Source organism: Dreissena polymorpha, chromosome 7, assembly GCF_020536995.1.
Source record: "Dreissena polymorpha isolate Duluth1 chromosome 7, UMN_Dpol_1.0, whole genome shotgun sequence".
NCBI classification, from domain to species: domain Eukaryota; kingdom Metazoa; phylum Mollusca; class Bivalvia; order Myida; family Dreissenidae; genus Dreissena; species Dreissena polymorpha.
The window spans coordinates 94,064,028-94,083,730 of NC_068361.1; the positions used below are offsets into that span (position 1 = coordinate 94,064,028).

Below are 19,703 nucleotides of genomic sequence, written 5' to 3' on the forward strand. Positions count from 1 at the left end.
TATTAACAAGGCAAATGTTGACGCCGCACGACAGACGACGGACAAAAGGCTATCACAAAAGCTCAAAACGGGCACGTGCCTAGTTGAGCTCAAAAAAACACAAATGCAATAAAGTATTACCAAACAGGTTGAAGTTTTTTATTGTTATGTGATAATTTTATAACACTCTGACCTTTTCTCGAGAATGTCCACCTTGACCAGATTTTCAAATAACTTGGCATAAATCATCAGCATTATTTTTACGATAATCCTGCACATAAACCATACCCGTTTAATCAAAGGTCAAGGTCATAATTCGAGATAAAATACTTAATTGTTTTCAAATTTTCTAAAACTATCACATTTTACCGTTCACTACAAGTATAGTTTTCTGTTTTCAAGTGTGGCACTTGAGAGATCTTCGAAATATAAATGACAAGATAGTTACCAGATTTACTAAGCGTGTATGAAAAACATGTAAAATGGGTAACAGAAAATTTGTTACCAGCATATATTGTTCATGAGCAAATCGCACGCGCAGAACGTGTAGTTTGTACATCTTCAATAATATTGAATTTTGTTTCATTCATAAACATACCATTCAATTTAAAAAGAAAAAGTCTTTTTTTAATTAAGAAGTAAGCACTTCACTCTTGCCAACTTTTTATACACACACGAATTTCTGATTTATGTGCAATTTCTTGGAGGCGGGGACGAAGGCATGGACGGAGGAAGGGACGGAGGAAGGGACAGAGGCAGGGACGGAGGCAGGGACGGAGGCGGGGACGGAGGCGGGGACGGAGGCGGGGACGGAGGCAGGGACGGAGGCGGGGACGGAGGCGGGGACGGAGGCGGGGACGGAGGCGGGGACGGAGGCGGGGACGGAGGCGGGGACGGAGGCGGGGACGGAGGCGGGGACGGAGGCGGGGACGGAGGCGGGGACGGAGGCGGGGACGGAGGCGGGGACGGAGGCGGGGACGGAGGCGGGAACGGAGGCGGGGACGGAGGCGGGGACGGAGGCGGGGACGGAGGCAGGGGCGGAGGCAGGGACGGAGGGCAGGACGGAGGCAGGGACGGAGGCAGGGACGGAGGGACGGAGGCAGGGACGGAGGCAGGGACGGAGGCAGGGACGGAGGCAGGGACGGAGGCAGGGACGGAGGCAGGGACGGAGGCAGGGACGGAGGCAGGGACGGAGGCAGGGACGGAGGTAGGGATGGAGGCAGGGATGGAGGCAGGGACGGCGGAGGGGATGGAGGAGGAGACAGATGCATGGGCGGCGGCAGGGACGGAGGCTGGGACGGAGGCGGGCAAGGAGGCAGAGACGGAGGAGGGGACGGAGGCAGGCAAGGAGGAAGAAAAGGAGGCAGAGACGGAGAAAGGGACGGAGACAGAGACGAACATGGGCGGAGGGAATGAAGGGCGGAAAGAGGGAGGAAAATCCTTATTTAGATGGCCTTGCATGATGCCTTAAATAGTAAAATAGGAAGTACTTAGAGAGTGGTCTCTCATAATACAAACTTTGAAGGATGAACGTAGTTCACTTTCTTAAGGAAACAAAGATGTTTTATCAAAAGGTACAAAGCCTGTATACCGAACGTGGAAGAAGTTTAATTACGATATTTGCGATTTCATTTTTAGTTGTTCAATTGCGAACAATTAAGGTTAATACTGACTTTTGTAAAATCGAATTGAAGAAGTACTGCTATTCACCAAAATCACTCTTACAATGTTGAAGGCTAACTGTGATGCCTGTATAGTATGTTCTTAGAGATTCAATAATGTAACACTCAACCTGCTTCCGCGCATAGCAAGAGTTTGCGGACGAGTATACTTTTAATAATATTTTTGCATAATGAAAATTGTCCACAATGTGCTACGTTAAAATCACTTGGAAAAATAAAATGCTGTTGAAAAAAACAACTTTTTATCTTTCTTTTCATGTAGCATTTATTGGACAAAATCCTGGCAGACATATCCTAATCGCGTTATATTGATGTTCGGACACAACTGTGGAAGCGTTAAACATCATGAGTATTAATGAAACTGAATTCATCTTGTTATAGTGTGAATTTATTTTTTAATAATTGGCTTAGGACCACCCTACGCCGAGAAAATTGCACAAAACTTTCATGTTAAATAAAACTACTTTATATGGACTAAACAAAATCTCAAACTAAATCTTCAAAAAAATAAGAAAGCATCTCTAAAATGTTGACTCCAAAATTGTGTCCTTATATGAGAATTAGGTACCCGCATCTTTAAACGAAAACGCGCATTAAATCAATTTAACCTCGTTTTACCTGTACAGGGAGGTGCCATTTTTTGTTTTATTCGATAATCGGTATCGTGACAATCGGACATAATTTTCACATATTCGCTACAACTCAACAGAGAAAAGCAAATGGTTTGTTATGAGTATTTCCGATATTATTGTGTTTAAATTATGTTTGAGTCATAACTATATAAATATTAAAACTAGCTTTTCGCATCGACGGCAAACTTCGCATGTCATACAAACGACAGAACTTAGAAGCATTAATTCAATAAATATTTCAGTCCCGTGAGATGCATAACGTATATTAACCTAATGTAATGGTTGCTATTAACACATTAAAGGGATCTTTTCACGCTTTGGTAAATTGACAAAATTGAAAAAAGTTGTTTCAGATTCGCAAATTTTCGTTTTAGTTATGATATTTGTGAGGAAACAGTAATACTGAACATTTACCATGGTCTAATATAGCCATTATATGCATCTTTTGACGATTTTAAAACGTAAAAATTATAAAGCGTTGCAACGCGAAACGATTGAATAATTTGGAGAGTTCTGTTTTTGTCGTTAAATTTTGTGAAACTACGAAGATTGCTTATATAAGGTATAACATACTTCAAGTATATGTACTCGACGGAATAGCTCAGTAGGCTAAAGCGTTTTTACTTCAGGACTCTGGCAGGACTCCAGGGGTCACTGGTTCGAAAAATGGTCCGGGCAATGTTCTTTTCCTTTTTTAAATTTTATTCTTGATTTTTTACTGGAGCTTTTACGGTCCAATGTTTACATTTATCGATATAAAGCATTTAATGAATAAGTTAAAAAATGCCAAAATCTGTGAAAAGGCCCCTTTAAATTGAAACAAATCAATAAAAGTGTATTTCTTTTAGTTTTTAAGTAAAAATGGATTTTTGAAATCGGTATGTTCGTACCATTTTTCGCGATGTCGCAAAGCTGTCAAATAATGACGAAAAACGACAACAACACGTTTTCTTTAATAACTACATACATATTTGATATGTGTATGTCTGTGAGAAAGGTTGACAAAAAAGGGCATATCCAGGTCCCATCTGCAATGGTCATTAAACCCCGCAAATTCAAAATCCTTGACAAATTTGCCGACTATCTGGCACTATCTATAATGTCGATTAGAACCTGTGTAGCTGACGAAATTCAATATTGTTAGTGGACACAACAAATGATCAAGTTGATGTTTTGCGATGCCAGACTGTAAACTGTATCCAAGTGAAACGGGAATCTTATTGCAAAACTCATCAAGTAAAAAAGAGAGGGGTGCCTTGTTTTTATATTGACACAAAGCTCAGAACCGGCAAGTGCACTTGATGATGCAATATTTTTTTGTAATTATACGATAATTTAAAAACTATTAATTGGGTGAAGTAGATCTTATTGGAAATTATTTTTTCTATAAAATCAGACAAATATTTGCTGATCTTTTTTTTAAAAGAAAAGGTACCGTGAAAGGAAAACGTTTTGAATAAGAATAGTATTGTAAATGAGTGTTAATCAATTACAACGCGTTATATTTTATAAACTAATTGATGTCGTTTTCCTCCAAAAATATATTGGTTCCCTCATACTATTCTGAAAATTATGTGACAAGAAGAAAATCTTGTGTGATCCGATAAAGAATGTTTTGTGATTATTTTCATTAAAATTCATACATATTTATTATCTCTTCAACAATGATCGACAACATTTGCGGTCAAGGGAGGGCTAATAAAGTTTGGTAGACAAGTAGTGTTCCTTAATGCATATGGAGATACGCGCAGGAAGAACCATTCAAAAAGTATCAACGATTTCTTCAGCAGACGCTGCCATACAGGTTTATCAGATGTAAATAAAGTAGGTATTTCAATGATTTATGTGATTGTTGATGTAGAACATTTGTTTTACGTAATGAATAATATGGTTAAAATAATTGATTCAAAAGTGGTACTTTGCATAATTTTCTTTTACTGAAACATCTTGAAGTACTTTTGAACCTCCCGAATATTATTTTATTTGACGCTTGTTCCAAACCTTCTTAAAAACAGACAATGCAAATAATAAAATGTTTTGTATAGGCTAATATTCCTCATGTTATCACTATCAGTATTTGTCTGCGTTCTTTGTCAAGTAAGCAGAAATAGTGCAAGGGACGCAAATATGCCTATGCATCAAGTCAAGTCAGATTGCTTTACTTTTTCCATAATTGTTAATTAATTGTTGTACAGTATTTCCAATGTTCACATAATTTTATTTTATAAATATCTGGGCAAGTTGTTAGTTATCTCGTAACATGTTTATTTATTATATAAATGTTCAGAATGAAATTAAATACGAGCAGTGCGGTCATACAAATGTGTGTTTTTTTAATTATCGTTACAAAATAATATTGTGTTAATATAATATTTTTCTTTTCAGAGATAGAAATTGTGTTCAATTTTAGAGGTTAATTGGTATTTACAATATGCAATTTTTGCCTATTCGTTGGTAAATTAATGCATGTTCCTTTATGCAATTTCTTAAAATAAATATATACCGGTATAGTGTTTTAGTTTCAATGTTTGTTTCTTTGTTATTTACCTTAAAAAAAACATTATGTTGCCATCTGGTTAAACAAAGCGTACTTATTTCCTGTATGTTAAGATTTCCTCCCTTTCGGTTGCAATAAAGTTGAATATGACTGAACTTCTTTTAACTAATCTTCATATTTTTATCACACGTGGAGTTTGTGTGAATCCTGTATAATATTTTGAGATAGTAATTTTTCTCTAAGATGTTTTTACCGAAATCTCACAACTGTAGACAAGTAAAGTAAAATTACATTGGGGTTTGAATTTTTCTTCGCCGTTCGATTGGCCTATGTTAAAAAGTCGAACTTCATTTCAAGTGACTGTAATATTAAATATATTCAAAGAGCGAACAAATGTAGTGCTTTCAGCACTTTGATTACACTATACTACAAGTCATGACTAAACAGGCGCTGGACTGCGAACAATGAACGGAAGTTAACACACGTCAAGAGCATTCTAGATTAATCACACAAGCGGAAGGTTTTAAAAAGCTGGATATTTTTGTATGCGTTAATATCAAATATAAGTTATTATAAAAACGAATATTTGTTTCATCTATTTCGACTTATATGTTCGTTTAGTATATTTTAGGAAATTGAAATTAGAAACAGGCAAAAATAAATAAGTTAAAATGGCAACTGGGGGGGCTCGGGATTCAATCCGGGAAAATGCAGGCGACTTTATTGGAAAATTTTCTGTAACACAATCATGTGAGCCTTGTATGAAAAGTAACATATCCAAAACAGCAACGGTTTTTTGTGATGATTGTTTGGAATATCTGTGTGATTCCTGCAAAAATCCACACATAGTTTATAAGCCTGGAAAACATAACATTGTCGGATTTTTTGACATCGTGGAAATGAAAGGATTGGACAGGTGTCAGGAGCACAACAAGAAGATCAAGTTTTTCTGCCAGGAACATTCAAAGCTATGTTGCAATTCCTGCCTTATCATACATGGGAAATGTGGCCAATTAGAAGAAATAGACAGCGTACCTGAGAAAGAACTTACAAACATTGATGATTTAAAGCATTCGTTGATTAAATTGGACTCCGATGCTGACTTAATCATAGCTGAAAGTAAGCGTCAGGATAGTGATTTGAACAAATCCGTTTCAAAAGTCAATGCAGAATTAGATGCAATACAAATCCGTATCCTTAAACTTTTTAAAGAGGCTCAGAATAACGTTCAATCTGAAGCAACCGCTTTCAAGTCTGGGGAAATCAAGAGAAGCCAAACAGTCTGTACAAAGGTGAAAGAAGATCTACATACAATATTGACAATTTGCTCTGCAATTGCAGAACGCGGAACGCCACAGCAAAAATATATCATTTTGAAACGTATGGAAGAGAAAAATAAAATGATTCAAGCTGAACAAGTTACGCCTGATCTTTCGTTGTCTTGTCCAAGAGAGCTAACATCATTACTTGAGATGGGAAAAGATTTTATAAAACTCCAAATCCAGAAAGGTATTTCAAATATATGCATGATCGTTATAGCAATAACGATTCTTTCCATTACTTTTCAAGTCTTAAATTCGAATATAAAATGAATTTATATTTACTGTATGTAGACGATTGACAATGCTAACCATTAACAATGCTACATCCTTAAGTGTAATTATAGTTTAAGATAAACATGTAGATACATATATTCGAACAATCAACACTTTCGTCGGTTAATTTTAATAAAAGAAAAATCCAAGAAATAAGAGACTGACATTCTGTAAAATTTAATTTATTTGAATAATGTGGGACGCATTAACTTGTTCTAAGAATATTCCCAATGCACACATAGTATAATGAGTGCAGACATACCGATTCGTTGTATATTAACTGCTACTTCTACGTCTAATAATAAACGTTAAAAGCTCAATCTTTCACTTATAATATATATATTTATATATATAATCAATATTAAGCCATCACATAGTTTTTAATGTCAATTGTTTAGTCATATACCTAACACAATGTTTTGTTTTTATCCATATAGGTTATATATTCAAAAAACTATGACGAATATCGTGTGTCAGTATAGTATAAACGTTTTGTTGATAAATGTGCTTTTTTTATAAACTTTAATGCAATTAAGGCGTAAAGTCGTTATATTAAAGCAGAATCTTTCAATTCTCAATATTCAGTTTGCAAATGAAGACAGGCGAAAATATTTTAAGACATAAAGGCAGTTCTTCGTGAAAATTTTAATTAGGAACTTCATGAAGTCCAATGATCCTGTGTACCTATCTGTTTTAAGTGCAGTTTACTTTGCTTTAAGTACAAGAAAAATAGCTTTCGCTCGATGTCGGTCACACACTACTGAAAAACTTTTTATAGTGTTATGCAATTTACTGCTGCATTGAATCTAATAATAAAGCAGTTTGTTTGCATTTAAACGGCTAAACTTATAATAAAATTAACGTAGAAACTACGTTTACCAATAAACATAATTATTTTTCGACCAAGTTGGACTAATTTAGTTTTGATGACACGAGTGCTTATGAAATGTGCGTTTTTTTAGCAGTCGAAATGTACATTTGACCGCATGCTTCAGTAACATATTTCTGTGAACAACCAATGTCTATATGGTAAGTGTAACGGAATGATGTTGTAATAGAATCAGCATGATCATAATTTACATATTCACAGAATAAATCACCAAAGTAAATGATAACCTTTTAAACCGAATCCCGCCTTTTTAGTGTTTGAACATTAACATTTCGCTTAGTTGTACACCCGTTTAAGATCACCCAACCTGTTATATTGTTATCAGCAAAATTGAGTGTACATGCAACTTCCGATTTATAGTTGTTTGTTTAAGAGCAGTAATGTAAATACTATACAATTGTGGCCAAAGCATGGTTTTACTACTATTCACTAAATCTCACAAAAACTAAGGGTTGAGTGCAAACAGGTGTATCTTGTTTACATTTTGTGAGATACAACAGTTTCAAACTTAACCCGCATTCGCGCGACGAAAGAAGTTCCATTTGAAGAGATAAGATTTTGGTTCAGTTATACATTTTGTTGTTATACATATGTTTGGAACATTTTATTTTTAACAATTCTTATGTCTAGAGCTAGCAAAACACTCAGAGAACACATAGCAAAATGTATGCGTTATGTCGCAAAGTAAAACATATATGCAAAAAATGCGGTATGATGCTTCATAATTTCGTGGTAACACTGTGAAGGAATTGTGGAATTGCGGCGTTTCTTACAAGCGGAAAGAAACCAAGTTTTGCTTTGCTAAATAATTAGTCAAACGTATGCATGGTATATTTTGGTTAGAATGTTGATTAACACATGATATGTTTAAAACAATTTCAAAATATAAAAAAAAAATCAGTGCATATTCAAATTTTAAGTAACAATCGGGAAGAAAGTAGCGTAATAAGCAGATATCGTACTTTCATTAAATGATTAATTCATTGAGAGCGTAGTATCATTTACAAATCCTTATCATATACCTGTTACAATTTAAGGATGTCAGTGGATTTTTATGCCATTATGTGACAATTTGAAGTCTCAAAACTGTGCATTTATCGCCAAGGATAATGACTGAAAGAAATACTTAATTAACACAGCACAGGTGGTCATTCAAAAGCTCTAAATAGGTCATGCAAAATAGAAATACTCTCAGTGATTATCTGCCCTAGCCATGTTATCAGCGCGTTACGCTTAACTACGGAATACCGTTAGGCCATCGTGGTTCCACATTAAAATCTAGAGGGCGTCAATGCGATAGTGCGATAGTACGATGGCGACAATGCGATATTACGATGGCGGCAATGCGATAGTACAGATGGCGACAATGCGACAACACAATAGAACGATGGCGACAATGCGATAGTCATCGTACTGTCGTCATCGTATTATCGCATTGTCGCGATCGTACTATCGCACTGTCGCCATCGTATTGTCGCACTGTCGTATTGTCGTCTTCGTACTGTCGCATTGTCGCCATCGTATTATCGCACTGTCGCCATCGTATTGTCGAATTGTAGTCATCGTATTATCGCACTATCGCATTGTCGCATTGTCGCAATCGTACTATCGCATTGTCGACTATCGACTTCCGGTACACAAACTATTCTTATTGCAGAAACAAAAAAGATGACTTCATAAAGATGTACTTTGAAAAAGGTTACAGTTATTATGAAATCAAATTCTTATTAAGTTATAGAATGGGTATTGATGTAAGGTATGCCGTACTGTAAAGTATTTTTAAAAGTAGCTCCATCTAGTAAAAAATACGATGTGCGCATGAGTACCGGAAGGCGATAGACGACAATGCGACAGTACGATGACGACAATGCGACAATACGATGGCGACAGTGCGATTATACGATGGCGACAATACGATAATACGATGACGACAGCACGATAGCGCGATAGTACGATGGCGACAATGCGATGATACAATGGCGACAGTACCATATGACCATCGCATGGTCGCCAACGTACTATCGCGCTGTCGTACTGTCGTCATCGTATTATCGCATTGTCGCTGTCGTACTTTTGCACTGTCGCCATCGTATTGTCGCACTGTCGCATTGTCGTCATTGTACTGTCGCATTGTCGCCATCGTACTATCGCATTGTCGACATCGTACTATCGCATTGTCGCCCTCTGGATTTTAATGTGTTACCGAGATGGCCCTAACGGTATTACGTACTTAACAGAATCCAACTCTCTGTACGGATATCTGAGATTTATACAGAAAATATTAAGCATAGATTTATAAGAACCACAGACGTTTTCTAAGCACACTCTTCATCCAATGAACAGAGTTTGTTTTTTTAACAAAGTACAATATATCGACATCGTTCATAATTATTGTCTTCTATTTGAGTCAATAAATTCCATAACTCAGAGCAATATTTGCATACTCGGATATTTCGACTATATCACATAGTCTTCATCAGCGATGTGCTGGTCAGTTGAGCGAGTCACGTGACGTAGGATGGTCACGTGACACGAGGAGAGAATTGTACACAGGCGGAAGTTCCAGCCCCTCGTCCCGGTTAATTATGGACGGGAACGAGTATTCGAAAATTCAAAAACAGACCTAATATTTAAATAAACTGTTCCTTTATTCGAAGTTCGCATACGTCCAAATTGTTTAACTCAATAATGTGTTTCTTAAAAGTCTGTTATGAATATTGTCGAAATATAATTGACTTTCTCATAAAAAGGTTTATTAGATTGTACAAATATGGCTGAATATAAAATATTGCCAAATAATAGGAGCCAGCCAATTCTATAGTATTTTAGCTGTTGTCTGAAGAACAGGACGGCCTGTGATTAATTTGAAATAGCCATGTAACAAAAGGTTATTGCCGGATCATGTTATGTCTTCAAAACAAATACATATCTTGTATAATTCTACATAGAGGAATGAAAATTGTAATACATCTCCACAGTATCACCGTTGAGAAATGTATGTGGAATACATATAGATTTGAGTGTCGCTATGATAAACTAGTTTCGTCATCATATTTTATCCTAAGTTTGTTTTCAATTAAATACCTTAAGCTTTAAATCAAGCCCATAGGTGACAGACGTTGACAGTTTTATGAGAGGTGCGAATCTGTTGTGTTTCTTTTTTGTTCACACAGTAAATATATCATGAACCGTTCAAACCGATCATAAAAGTTCGTCTGATCCGTTTCGTTCTGATCAATAATTTGAATATTGCCTTTTCTTCTTACCTATCTAATTGACTCAGAGGCTCCGTTTGAATATCTAGTTACCGCATGCAACCATTATGATCTTTTATTGACCGACTATTATTGGTTTTGCTCTATCCATATAGTATACCTGTTCTACTTTAAATCTCTTGAAATTTGTAAATTGTGGAAATAAAAATCGATAGTTCACAAACAATACAACTGCGTTTATTTCCAAATTGCCTTTATAAATTCTGCACCGCTTGCGAGATATAATAACAACTAAATGCGTGGACTTTGGAGAACATTATTCAAACGACATATTTAGTTTAAATGGTGATGTCTGGATGCTTAAGCGATGATAATAATAGTGACATGAAATCAGAAATTTTGATCTGCAATTGTTGTATTTCAAATAGATCCTCCCCCCATAATATGACCGAACAAGGTCTAAATTGCTTTCCGACTTAAAATCAAAGGCATATTGATTGATTGTGTAGCCTTTATGTCCTACATGAAGTCAGAATTCAACGCCGGAAACTTTATGCGCCACTAACGCATCAATAGCTTGTGCGCAATCCATGAACATGTAAACAGAGCCACTTTCCGCCAACATGGAACCGCAGACATTTTTGCAGTATGGATAAGGCATCATTTAGTAAAATAAGTCTCCAACCCAAAAGTAAAACAGTGAACTTTTAGTATATAGCAGTGGTTTTCCTACAATATGCACACAGAAATATTAAAAAATTAAGTCATGGCAAGTGACCATACAGAGAATTATGTCTTCAAATAAATGATGTTCCTCTTGTAGAGAGTACAAAATTGAAAACCAAACATATTTAGAATACTGTAAACTTAACTAACCATAGTGATATCGCATCGTAGCAGAAATTCAAAAGGTAGCCGTTGAACTCAGAGATTGTATAGAAAAAATTCCACTGGTGGTGGTAGGGGGAAGGTGGCTGTACATGGCCTCTGAATCCTTAACTGCATCGTATTAAACGTGTCTATGGCTTCGCCTCTGATCATACAAACGGATAATTATGACAACCGCTAGTAACATGAATATCATATTTTTGGAATCGCTTTCATCAAAAAGTGTAGAAATCGACCGTTTTAACTTTCAAATAAACTGTTTGATGTGTATTTAACAATAGAGTGCATTAGTAAAGAGTTTCGTTATGCGGTAGCATAACAGAAGTCTATTGTTTATTCAATAAGCACTTTTAAAACTAAGGTGTATTTGGGGTTTATTACGATGGTCTATTAAGGATAGGTACATGCAGATACATATAAATATACATTTTCACGCAATATTTGATTATATGCAGCAAACACAGAACGCTCGTCGCATGTTTACTATAAAAACAACAAGACATTTAAATGTAGCGAACGTTGAATGTTGAATGATTTTGGTTTTCATAAAATATGTATTACTGTAACACTTACTGTAAAAGAGGTTTCGCATGCACATTGATTATTTAGAGGTTAATACCTCGTTGCTTGAGGGCTTTTGGCACTCAAGCAACGATGGTATTAACGTTTATAATACTTAATCCCCGTTTTCGTCACAGAAATTACGTCACATGAGATACGTCATTAATTGCGTGATAAATTGAATAAAAATTAAAGTACCTAAAGCTGGTTCTGTAATAAATAGTACAGCTAACGGGCATTAAGTATTAAAGACGTTAATACCATCGTTGCTTGAGGGCCAGAAGTGATAATCGGCCCGCAGAGTGATTATTCACTCTGCGGGCCGATTATCACTTCTGGCCCTCAAGCAACGAGGTATTAACCTCTAAATATATAGTAACATAAGTATTAATCGTTTACAATACTTCTTTAATGATTTCATTACACCGCTCACCATGCAAAGACGTAACTAAAATTTTAACTGGAACTTACGGATTTTTTTATCAATACGCAATTGAATTTTTGAAAAGAAATGAAAATATTGTTAATGAATATTAAAGCGGTGGCTGACGGAACGGATACCTGTTCGAAGTACGGAGAGATACAGGATTTACATATTCGATTACTTCACATATTGCTATTTCATAACTGTTTATATTTCATGTAAGCGTTATCATTTATTAACAAAATTACTCAATACTATATATATATATATATATATATATATATATATATATATATATATATATATATATATATAATTTAAACCAGTATAGTATGAAGTCCTTTTGTTAATAAGTGATAACACATACATGAAATATATTAAACAGTTATGAAATAAAACTATGCGTCATTTTATATACACGTACAGTTTTGCATTTATACTGTAATTGGAATGCGATTTTTTGTCGATATATAATCCTTTTAAGGTGATTGCATAAAATTTGATTTGATACTGATTGGTTATTGTATTTAACAAGCATCATGTTTTATAATCTTTCTGAGAATCATTCGATTACTGTCATTTTTCTGTTATTTCTGTTATAAGTAAAATCAATAAGAGCATGTGTAGGGTGCCGTGCTTCTTGAACTTGTGTTTAATTCGCACTCGCTATTTTATAAGCATTTCATTTTGATGAGTGAGTTTCCCCAACTGTTACGCAAAAATATCGGATATCTACAGCGCCTTTAGCGCTTTGATTTGTTTAAGCTGCGTTGGTTTATTTTACTGATGTTAATTTAGTAAATAGTCACTATAGTTTACGTATTGTAAATTCATAGCTTTTCAGTAACGAAAAAAATCTTTTTGCGGATCTGTTAACTCAACTCTTTCACGAGTAACATCAAGACATCAACAACTTTTAAGATGTGTTTCACACCAATTTGTTATTTTATAGGGGTAACTTTATTCTTGTTTAAAAAGTTTATCGATTGGTGTTTATTTGGCATAGCCCATGTAATGCACTGTAATGCACTGTAATGCACTTCGTGCAACATCACATTTTTTCGTAAATTACATTTAATCCAATCATGTGATATTTAATATCCCATATTTAGAAAATCTCAAAAGATATTGACAAAAGAAACTGTTTTCGGATTGTAAATAATGAATAACTGTTTCTAAATAGGATCAACGTAAAACTCGTGTTATTATTTATTTTTACATACATACGTTTACACATACTAGATTGAGGAACTAAAATTATAACAATCTACCGCGGACATTAGTTTGCATGCTAGATTCTTATCTTGCTGATCCTTGTACGTACATATATATAGATCCTCGTGTCATATCGACATTCTGTCGTAGGCTCGTTTTAGATAATCAGATTCGAACACGTGTAATCGTATCTGAACTGGTCGCAGACCAGATCACTAGGTAAGGTATCGCGTCGTTTGAAATCTGGATTGGTCGCACACCAGATCACTAGGTAAGGTATCGCGTCGTTTGAAATCTGGACTGGTCGCACACCAGATCACTAGGTAAGGTATCGCGTCGTTTGAAAACGCATCTCCATTTGTAAAAGCCTAAAATGTTCGATAAAACGACCGCGATCAGTTACGAGGTTTGTTTAGCGAATCGTTCTACAGTTAGTGATCAGTATCCATTATATTTGTGGCAAACACAACGAGCCTACTCGTATTACTTCGTTACGGATGGCAGTAATTCGTGATAAACGCATAGACCTGTATCTGAAATATTACAAATTGTGACCAGATTGCATCCGGGCACAAAAACATCGTTTCACGACGTATTGTCTTCCATCAATCTTCAAATCCAGCTCCGAATGTGAGAGACGGATCACAATCATCCACGAGTGGATTATCGTGCGTTCGTGATCGTACGTTAGGGGACACCAGATATAAACGTGATGGCCACAATCGAGTAAATAATTATTCAGAACAACTCGGTCTCCTGTTACTGTTTTATTCATAGACGTTAACACAAAATGTTAAACAGATTAACTTCATCATTCATTCCAAATGTAACTGTATACGGCTCTTGAAAATTCCATGTATTAAAAATTACTCCTTAGATATCATAAGACCACGTTAGATTAAACGTGCACGTTGATGCGAATCCTAAGCAAAGCGTGGTAAATCTATTCTAAACGCACATGTATCTAGCTCACCTTAAATCTGTAAGCCTCTTTTAAAGCCCGATGTCAAGCGTCTTAGCGACCAGGGGTCCTTTCGGACCTATTGTAAGACTCTGAGATTTTTCAACTTTTTGACAGTTTTGTACGGTGTATTTTGATGCGAATTCGCGTTTGTAGCAATGCAAATACAGTGCTTTGAACATATGATGATTTATTCAGTCCCACTCCGTCTGTGGAGGCATTGCAACGATTAAATTGAAACTGTGATTTGATGCAACCGTTCACTGATTGCATTTAAACGCTTTTCAAAAGATCCAAAAATAAATAATATATTATATTCCAAGAAAAAAAGGGTCGTTTGGATTATTGATAAAACAATCAAAGGGAAATGTATCGTGTTTGTAACGCTGTTCGTCGATTAAGTTGGTGAATTAGTAACAAAGCGTTCACAATACCCACGAATCCCAGAATTGCACAGCATGACTTTCCTTCCAAATATCACTCGTTCCAATCCCAAATAAATGTAATTGCGGTTTTGTTTTTGCATAAAAAAGTGTTAAATGTCATTTAAATATAAGAGTTTCGTTAGTCAATTTATTTCATTTTTCTTATTATTTATTATTATTATTATTTCAGTGAATACCAGTCCCATTTGCTTATCATCCCAACCAAGGCCAGTCACCCTGGAGCTGCTCGTATCCGTGGATCTACCAAAGACTGGAGATGATAAGAAGGAGCCTCTCCTCAGTGGACTGGACTTCCTGCCGGACGGGAGACTGGTAGCCGTGGATAACAATAACATGAAATGTATCATACTGAATGAGCAACTACAGAGACTTGGTACACCGTACAAGTTCAAGGGTAGCCCAATATGCGTAGTATGTGTGTCTCATGATACACTGTGTGTAACGATTTCTGGTCAAGAAGTATGTCTCCTGTCTGTGAGTACAGACAATACCATTTCACTGACCAGGGAGATCAATACAACATCAATGTTCTTCTCTATATGCTGCATGTCTCCATCTAACATGGTCGTGAGTACGTACGATGATCCTCGTCCACTTAGAATGATATCAGTGGACGGGGTAGAGTCAGACTTTGATCACTTCCTGACGTTTCCTATGAAGAAGTACGAAGTAGATGAGAGTAGGTGCACGTATGTCCAGTCTAAGAACACGTTAGTACTGACTGACCGACTCGCTCACACAGTGTACTTGTACGACACCCTGAATCGCACGTCTAGAGCAGTCACTAATGAGAACATACAGGAACCTCGTGGTGCCTGTCCAGGGCCAGGTGACACAGTGCTGGTGTGCAGTAAGGATAAGCACTCCATCGTGCACCTGACCATTAACGGTAAAATACTCGGTACATACCCAGTGGATATGAAGGGACCGTACAGCATATGTATGTCTAAGGACGGTACCAGGCTGGTGGTGTCTAACAACTGTAAAGGCGTCAAGAAACTTCAATTGTATAAGATATCACCGGCAATGAGTTAGCTGACTAGTAAGATGGTAATGTTATTCATGTGATCAGGCTTTCTACACAATTATTAAATATTGACTTTCGTGTATTGTTTGTGTTAAACAACTCGGAATACTATTCCGATTAATTAAAATTAAATAGTGTTGTAAGAAGGTTTTATCGTTGAAGAATTTCAAAAGATTCCGAACTACCTATGTATTTTGCATGTATTATAATGTAATATGTGTCTTTATACTTACCTTCAATAACTATTTTAGTGTTTATTTGAAGACATTTAAATATATTGTATATGTAATTCTATTTAAATTCGCATTTCATGCAACGTAACCGGTGTGTACGGTAGTTAGGCGCGTTAAATATTTCTAAATGTATGATAATTTTTGAAAATAATAACTATAACTGAACACTGCTATGCATATGTTTTCTTAATGCCATAAACAATTTGCGTTCATTCAAAATAATGCTTGTTAAGCCAACATACACAACAAGATTTATTATTGAGTCGCGTTCCAAGAAAACTGGGCTTAATGCATGTGCGTAAAGTGTCGTCCCAGATTGGCCTGTGCAGTCCGCACAGGCTAATCAGAGACGACACATTCCGCCTAATCTTGATATCGGTAAGAAGGGACTTCCTTGCAACTAAAAATTCCATAAAAGCGGAAAGTGTCGTCCCTGATTAGTCTGTACGGACTGTACATGCATTAAGCTTAGTTTTCTCAGAACAACGCTCAATTATCAACAAAATCGACTAGAACTCGATTTCCCAGCGTGTCACGTCTGCTTGTCAATAGTCTAAGATGCCTTGTATCGTTTCAATGTAGAGGATTGTTTGTTTTCAAATAAATTAGCAAAACGATTATATCAAATTAATTATATAATATTTTCTTTATCTTAGCTTTGTTATTATTTTATTTTAAAATAAACCAATAGTTTCATTTTGTAATATTTTTTGTTTTCGCGATTTTCGGGGGCCGAGAGAGAACTCGCTTTAATTTAAAACCGTCTGTAGCGCCACATATGTCGAAGGCTACGAGATTTGTCGCAACGTTGACGATAAATGTCTCAAGGAACGATAAATGTCGCAAATCCTACTGACGATATATGTCGCAACTTTAACGATAAACGTCGCAAAAATTTCAACTGCCGATATATGTCGCAACATTAACGATAAATGTCGCACACCTTTGTAAGTCATGTTTAATAAGAAAACTTGAAGTAAAATGACTCAAACTTTAAGGTTAGATTTAGATTACCCGACGAGGTTCTTTGAGCCGACTTCCGACAGAATGGTCACTTTTTAGTTAGTATTGTCCGAAATGGTCAATTGTGGTCAGTATTTTCCATAATTGTCAGTTGCGGTCAGTATTGTCCGAAATGGTCAGTTGTGGTCAATATTGACCCAATCAATTCTTATAATTCTTGGCTCGAGTAGCCAGTTGTTGATTTCCCTGTTCTAAATGGACTGCTGTTATCAAGATTGGCCAAATGGTGTAAGATGTGATAAAATTGTAACATTATTACAGCAACACAAATTACGATAAAATTGTATTGAATATTGTATGTTAGTTAAATTGAAGCGCCGTTAAATGTCGCATCGCCGTTATATGTCGCAGGCAACGAGATTTGTCGCAACGTTGACGATAAATGTCGCAAGGAACGATAAATGTCGCAAATCCTGCTGACGATATATGTCAAAACTTTAACGAAAAATGTCGCAAAAAAATTCAACTGCCGATATATGTCGCAACATTAACGATAAATGTCGCACACCTTTGTAAATCATGTTAAAAACGAAAACTTGAAGTAAAATGACTAAAACTTGCAGGTTAGATTTTGATAACCCGACGAGGTTCTTTGAGACTACTTCCACCAGAATGGTCAGTTTTTAGTTAGTATGTCCGAAATCGTAGATTATGCTCAGTATTTTCCATAATTGTCTGTTGCGGTCAGTATTGTACGAAATGGTCAGCTGTGGTCAATATTGACCCAATAGAGTCTTATTATTCTTGGCTCGAGTAGCCAGTTCTTGATTTCCCTGTGCTCAATGGACTGCTGTTATCAAGATTGGCAAAATGTTGTAAGATGTGATAAAACTGTAACGGGTTCTTCTTAACTATAGTGTATACGTTTTTTTTATAATGCAGAACTGTTTGATAGAATTAAGAACATGAACATGTTCATTCATATCTTTGTCGTGTTCGAAACTTGGTCACACCAGGTCAAAACCTAGGTCACTTGGTCAAAATAAAGAAAATATTGTTAACACTACAATTCATATTTATCGTTCAATCTTCTTGAAACATGGTCACAGCGAATGTCTTAATGATATATCAGCATTCTTTTAAAATGGTTCGTTGAAAAAGATGGCCGCCAGGAGGCATATTTGCTCACATGGCTATAGTAAAACCTTTTTTACACTCTAGAAGTCACATTTATACTTAAATCTTCATGAAACTTAGTCCGAACATTTGTTGTTATGATACATCGGCTTAATTCGAAAATTGTTAGGGTCCGTTGAAAAACATGGCCACTAGGAAGCGGGGCAGTTTACCGTGTATAGCTATAGCAAAACCTTGTTTACACTATCGTTTATAAAAAATATTGATGCACTGATGTTGTCTATTGGAACTTATATCTGACAATGAAGAAAATACACAAAACACTAGTTGTAATGCACCACATGCTGAAGTGTACAAATGCATAATTTCAACATTGCGCTAGGCTATCAACAACAGTATATTCTGATAGGAAGACATTCATGTTCCGGGTATAATAGATATAAAATAGATAATAAATATAAAAGTCCTCAAAATGTTTTAATCCAGTAGATTTCTCTTGAAGCATCATAACTTTTGTAAAGTGTATTTGCTGTTTTTTGCTTATGTCTTACATCTGCCCCCCCCCCCCCCCCCCCCATCAAATTGGGCACATGTCCGGTAGGAAGTTATTTTATCAGTTATTTAGCATCAATAAATATATTTTACTTCCTCTGTGTGGCAACTTCTGACCCCTGTCAAGATTAAATAACACATACATGTATTCGAGGGCCTCTATATGATGTTGCATATAAAATATAACACTAGGTCATAATGACTTCTTTATTAACATTAAACTTTATATCATGACATAGCATGAACATAATTTGTATTTGGCTTAAAATAGAACAAAGCATTCTTAAAGCATTCGGAAAGTCTATAACAATTCATAAAATTGGTATTAAAAGGAGGTGGTAAAATCTGATAAGGGTTAATATTTGAGATGTAGATATACAACTATTTCATATCTAAGATACATTAGTACAAACTATTTTACGAATATGTATCTCGTTAAATTGTCTGCTTGTGTTGTAGTATTCTCATAGCTTTGAGTTTCACACGATATCGATTCCACTTAACTGTTCGCTTTTCGTTTTGACTGATCCATTGTTAATGTTTAGAAGAAAATCTGATTCAGTAGCGACATGAATGCCACGGCATTTTTTTCACAAAATGGCTGCTGCTCAAAAAGAGCCCTTGCAGAAATGCTTTTCTTTGCTCGCTTTTTAGGTGGAGATACTTTATACAATGGTGAACGAATTGGTGACTTAATGGGCGTTAGCACAGGTGTAATTTGTTGCAGACAAACGCCAGTGTGACATGTAGTTGAAGAAATGCATTTTGGTATAACTAATCGTAAAGTTTGCGATGTCGTCAAGCGCT

At 35.9% G+C, this 19,703-nt stretch overlaps 2 protein-coding genes across 2 annotated transcripts; both read left to right on the top strand.

Annotated features, from left to right (window-relative positions):
- The first annotated feature begins 700 nt into the window (after nucleotides 1–700).
- LOC127839929 (uncharacterized) lies at nucleotides 701–1,450 on the top strand. The gene has a single exon (XM_052368322.1). It carries the CDS (start codon nucleotides 701–703, stop codon nucleotides 1,448–1,450), a length of 750 nt encoding a protein of 249 aa, XP_052224282.1.
- A 3,839-nt stretch (nucleotides 1,451–5,289) lies between these two features.
- On the top strand, nucleotides 5,290–16,409 carry LOC127839306 (uncharacterized). The gene is made up of 2 exons (XM_052367605.1): nucleotides 5,290–6,299; nucleotides 15,154–16,409. Exons 1-2 carry the CDS (start codon nucleotides 5,462–5,464, stop codon nucleotides 16,017–16,019), a joined length of 1,704 nt encoding a protein of 567 aa, XP_052223565.1. The 5' UTR covers nucleotides 5,290–5,461; the 3' UTR covers nucleotides 16,020–16,409.
- Nucleotides 16,410–19,703: the final 3,294 nt, after the last annotated feature.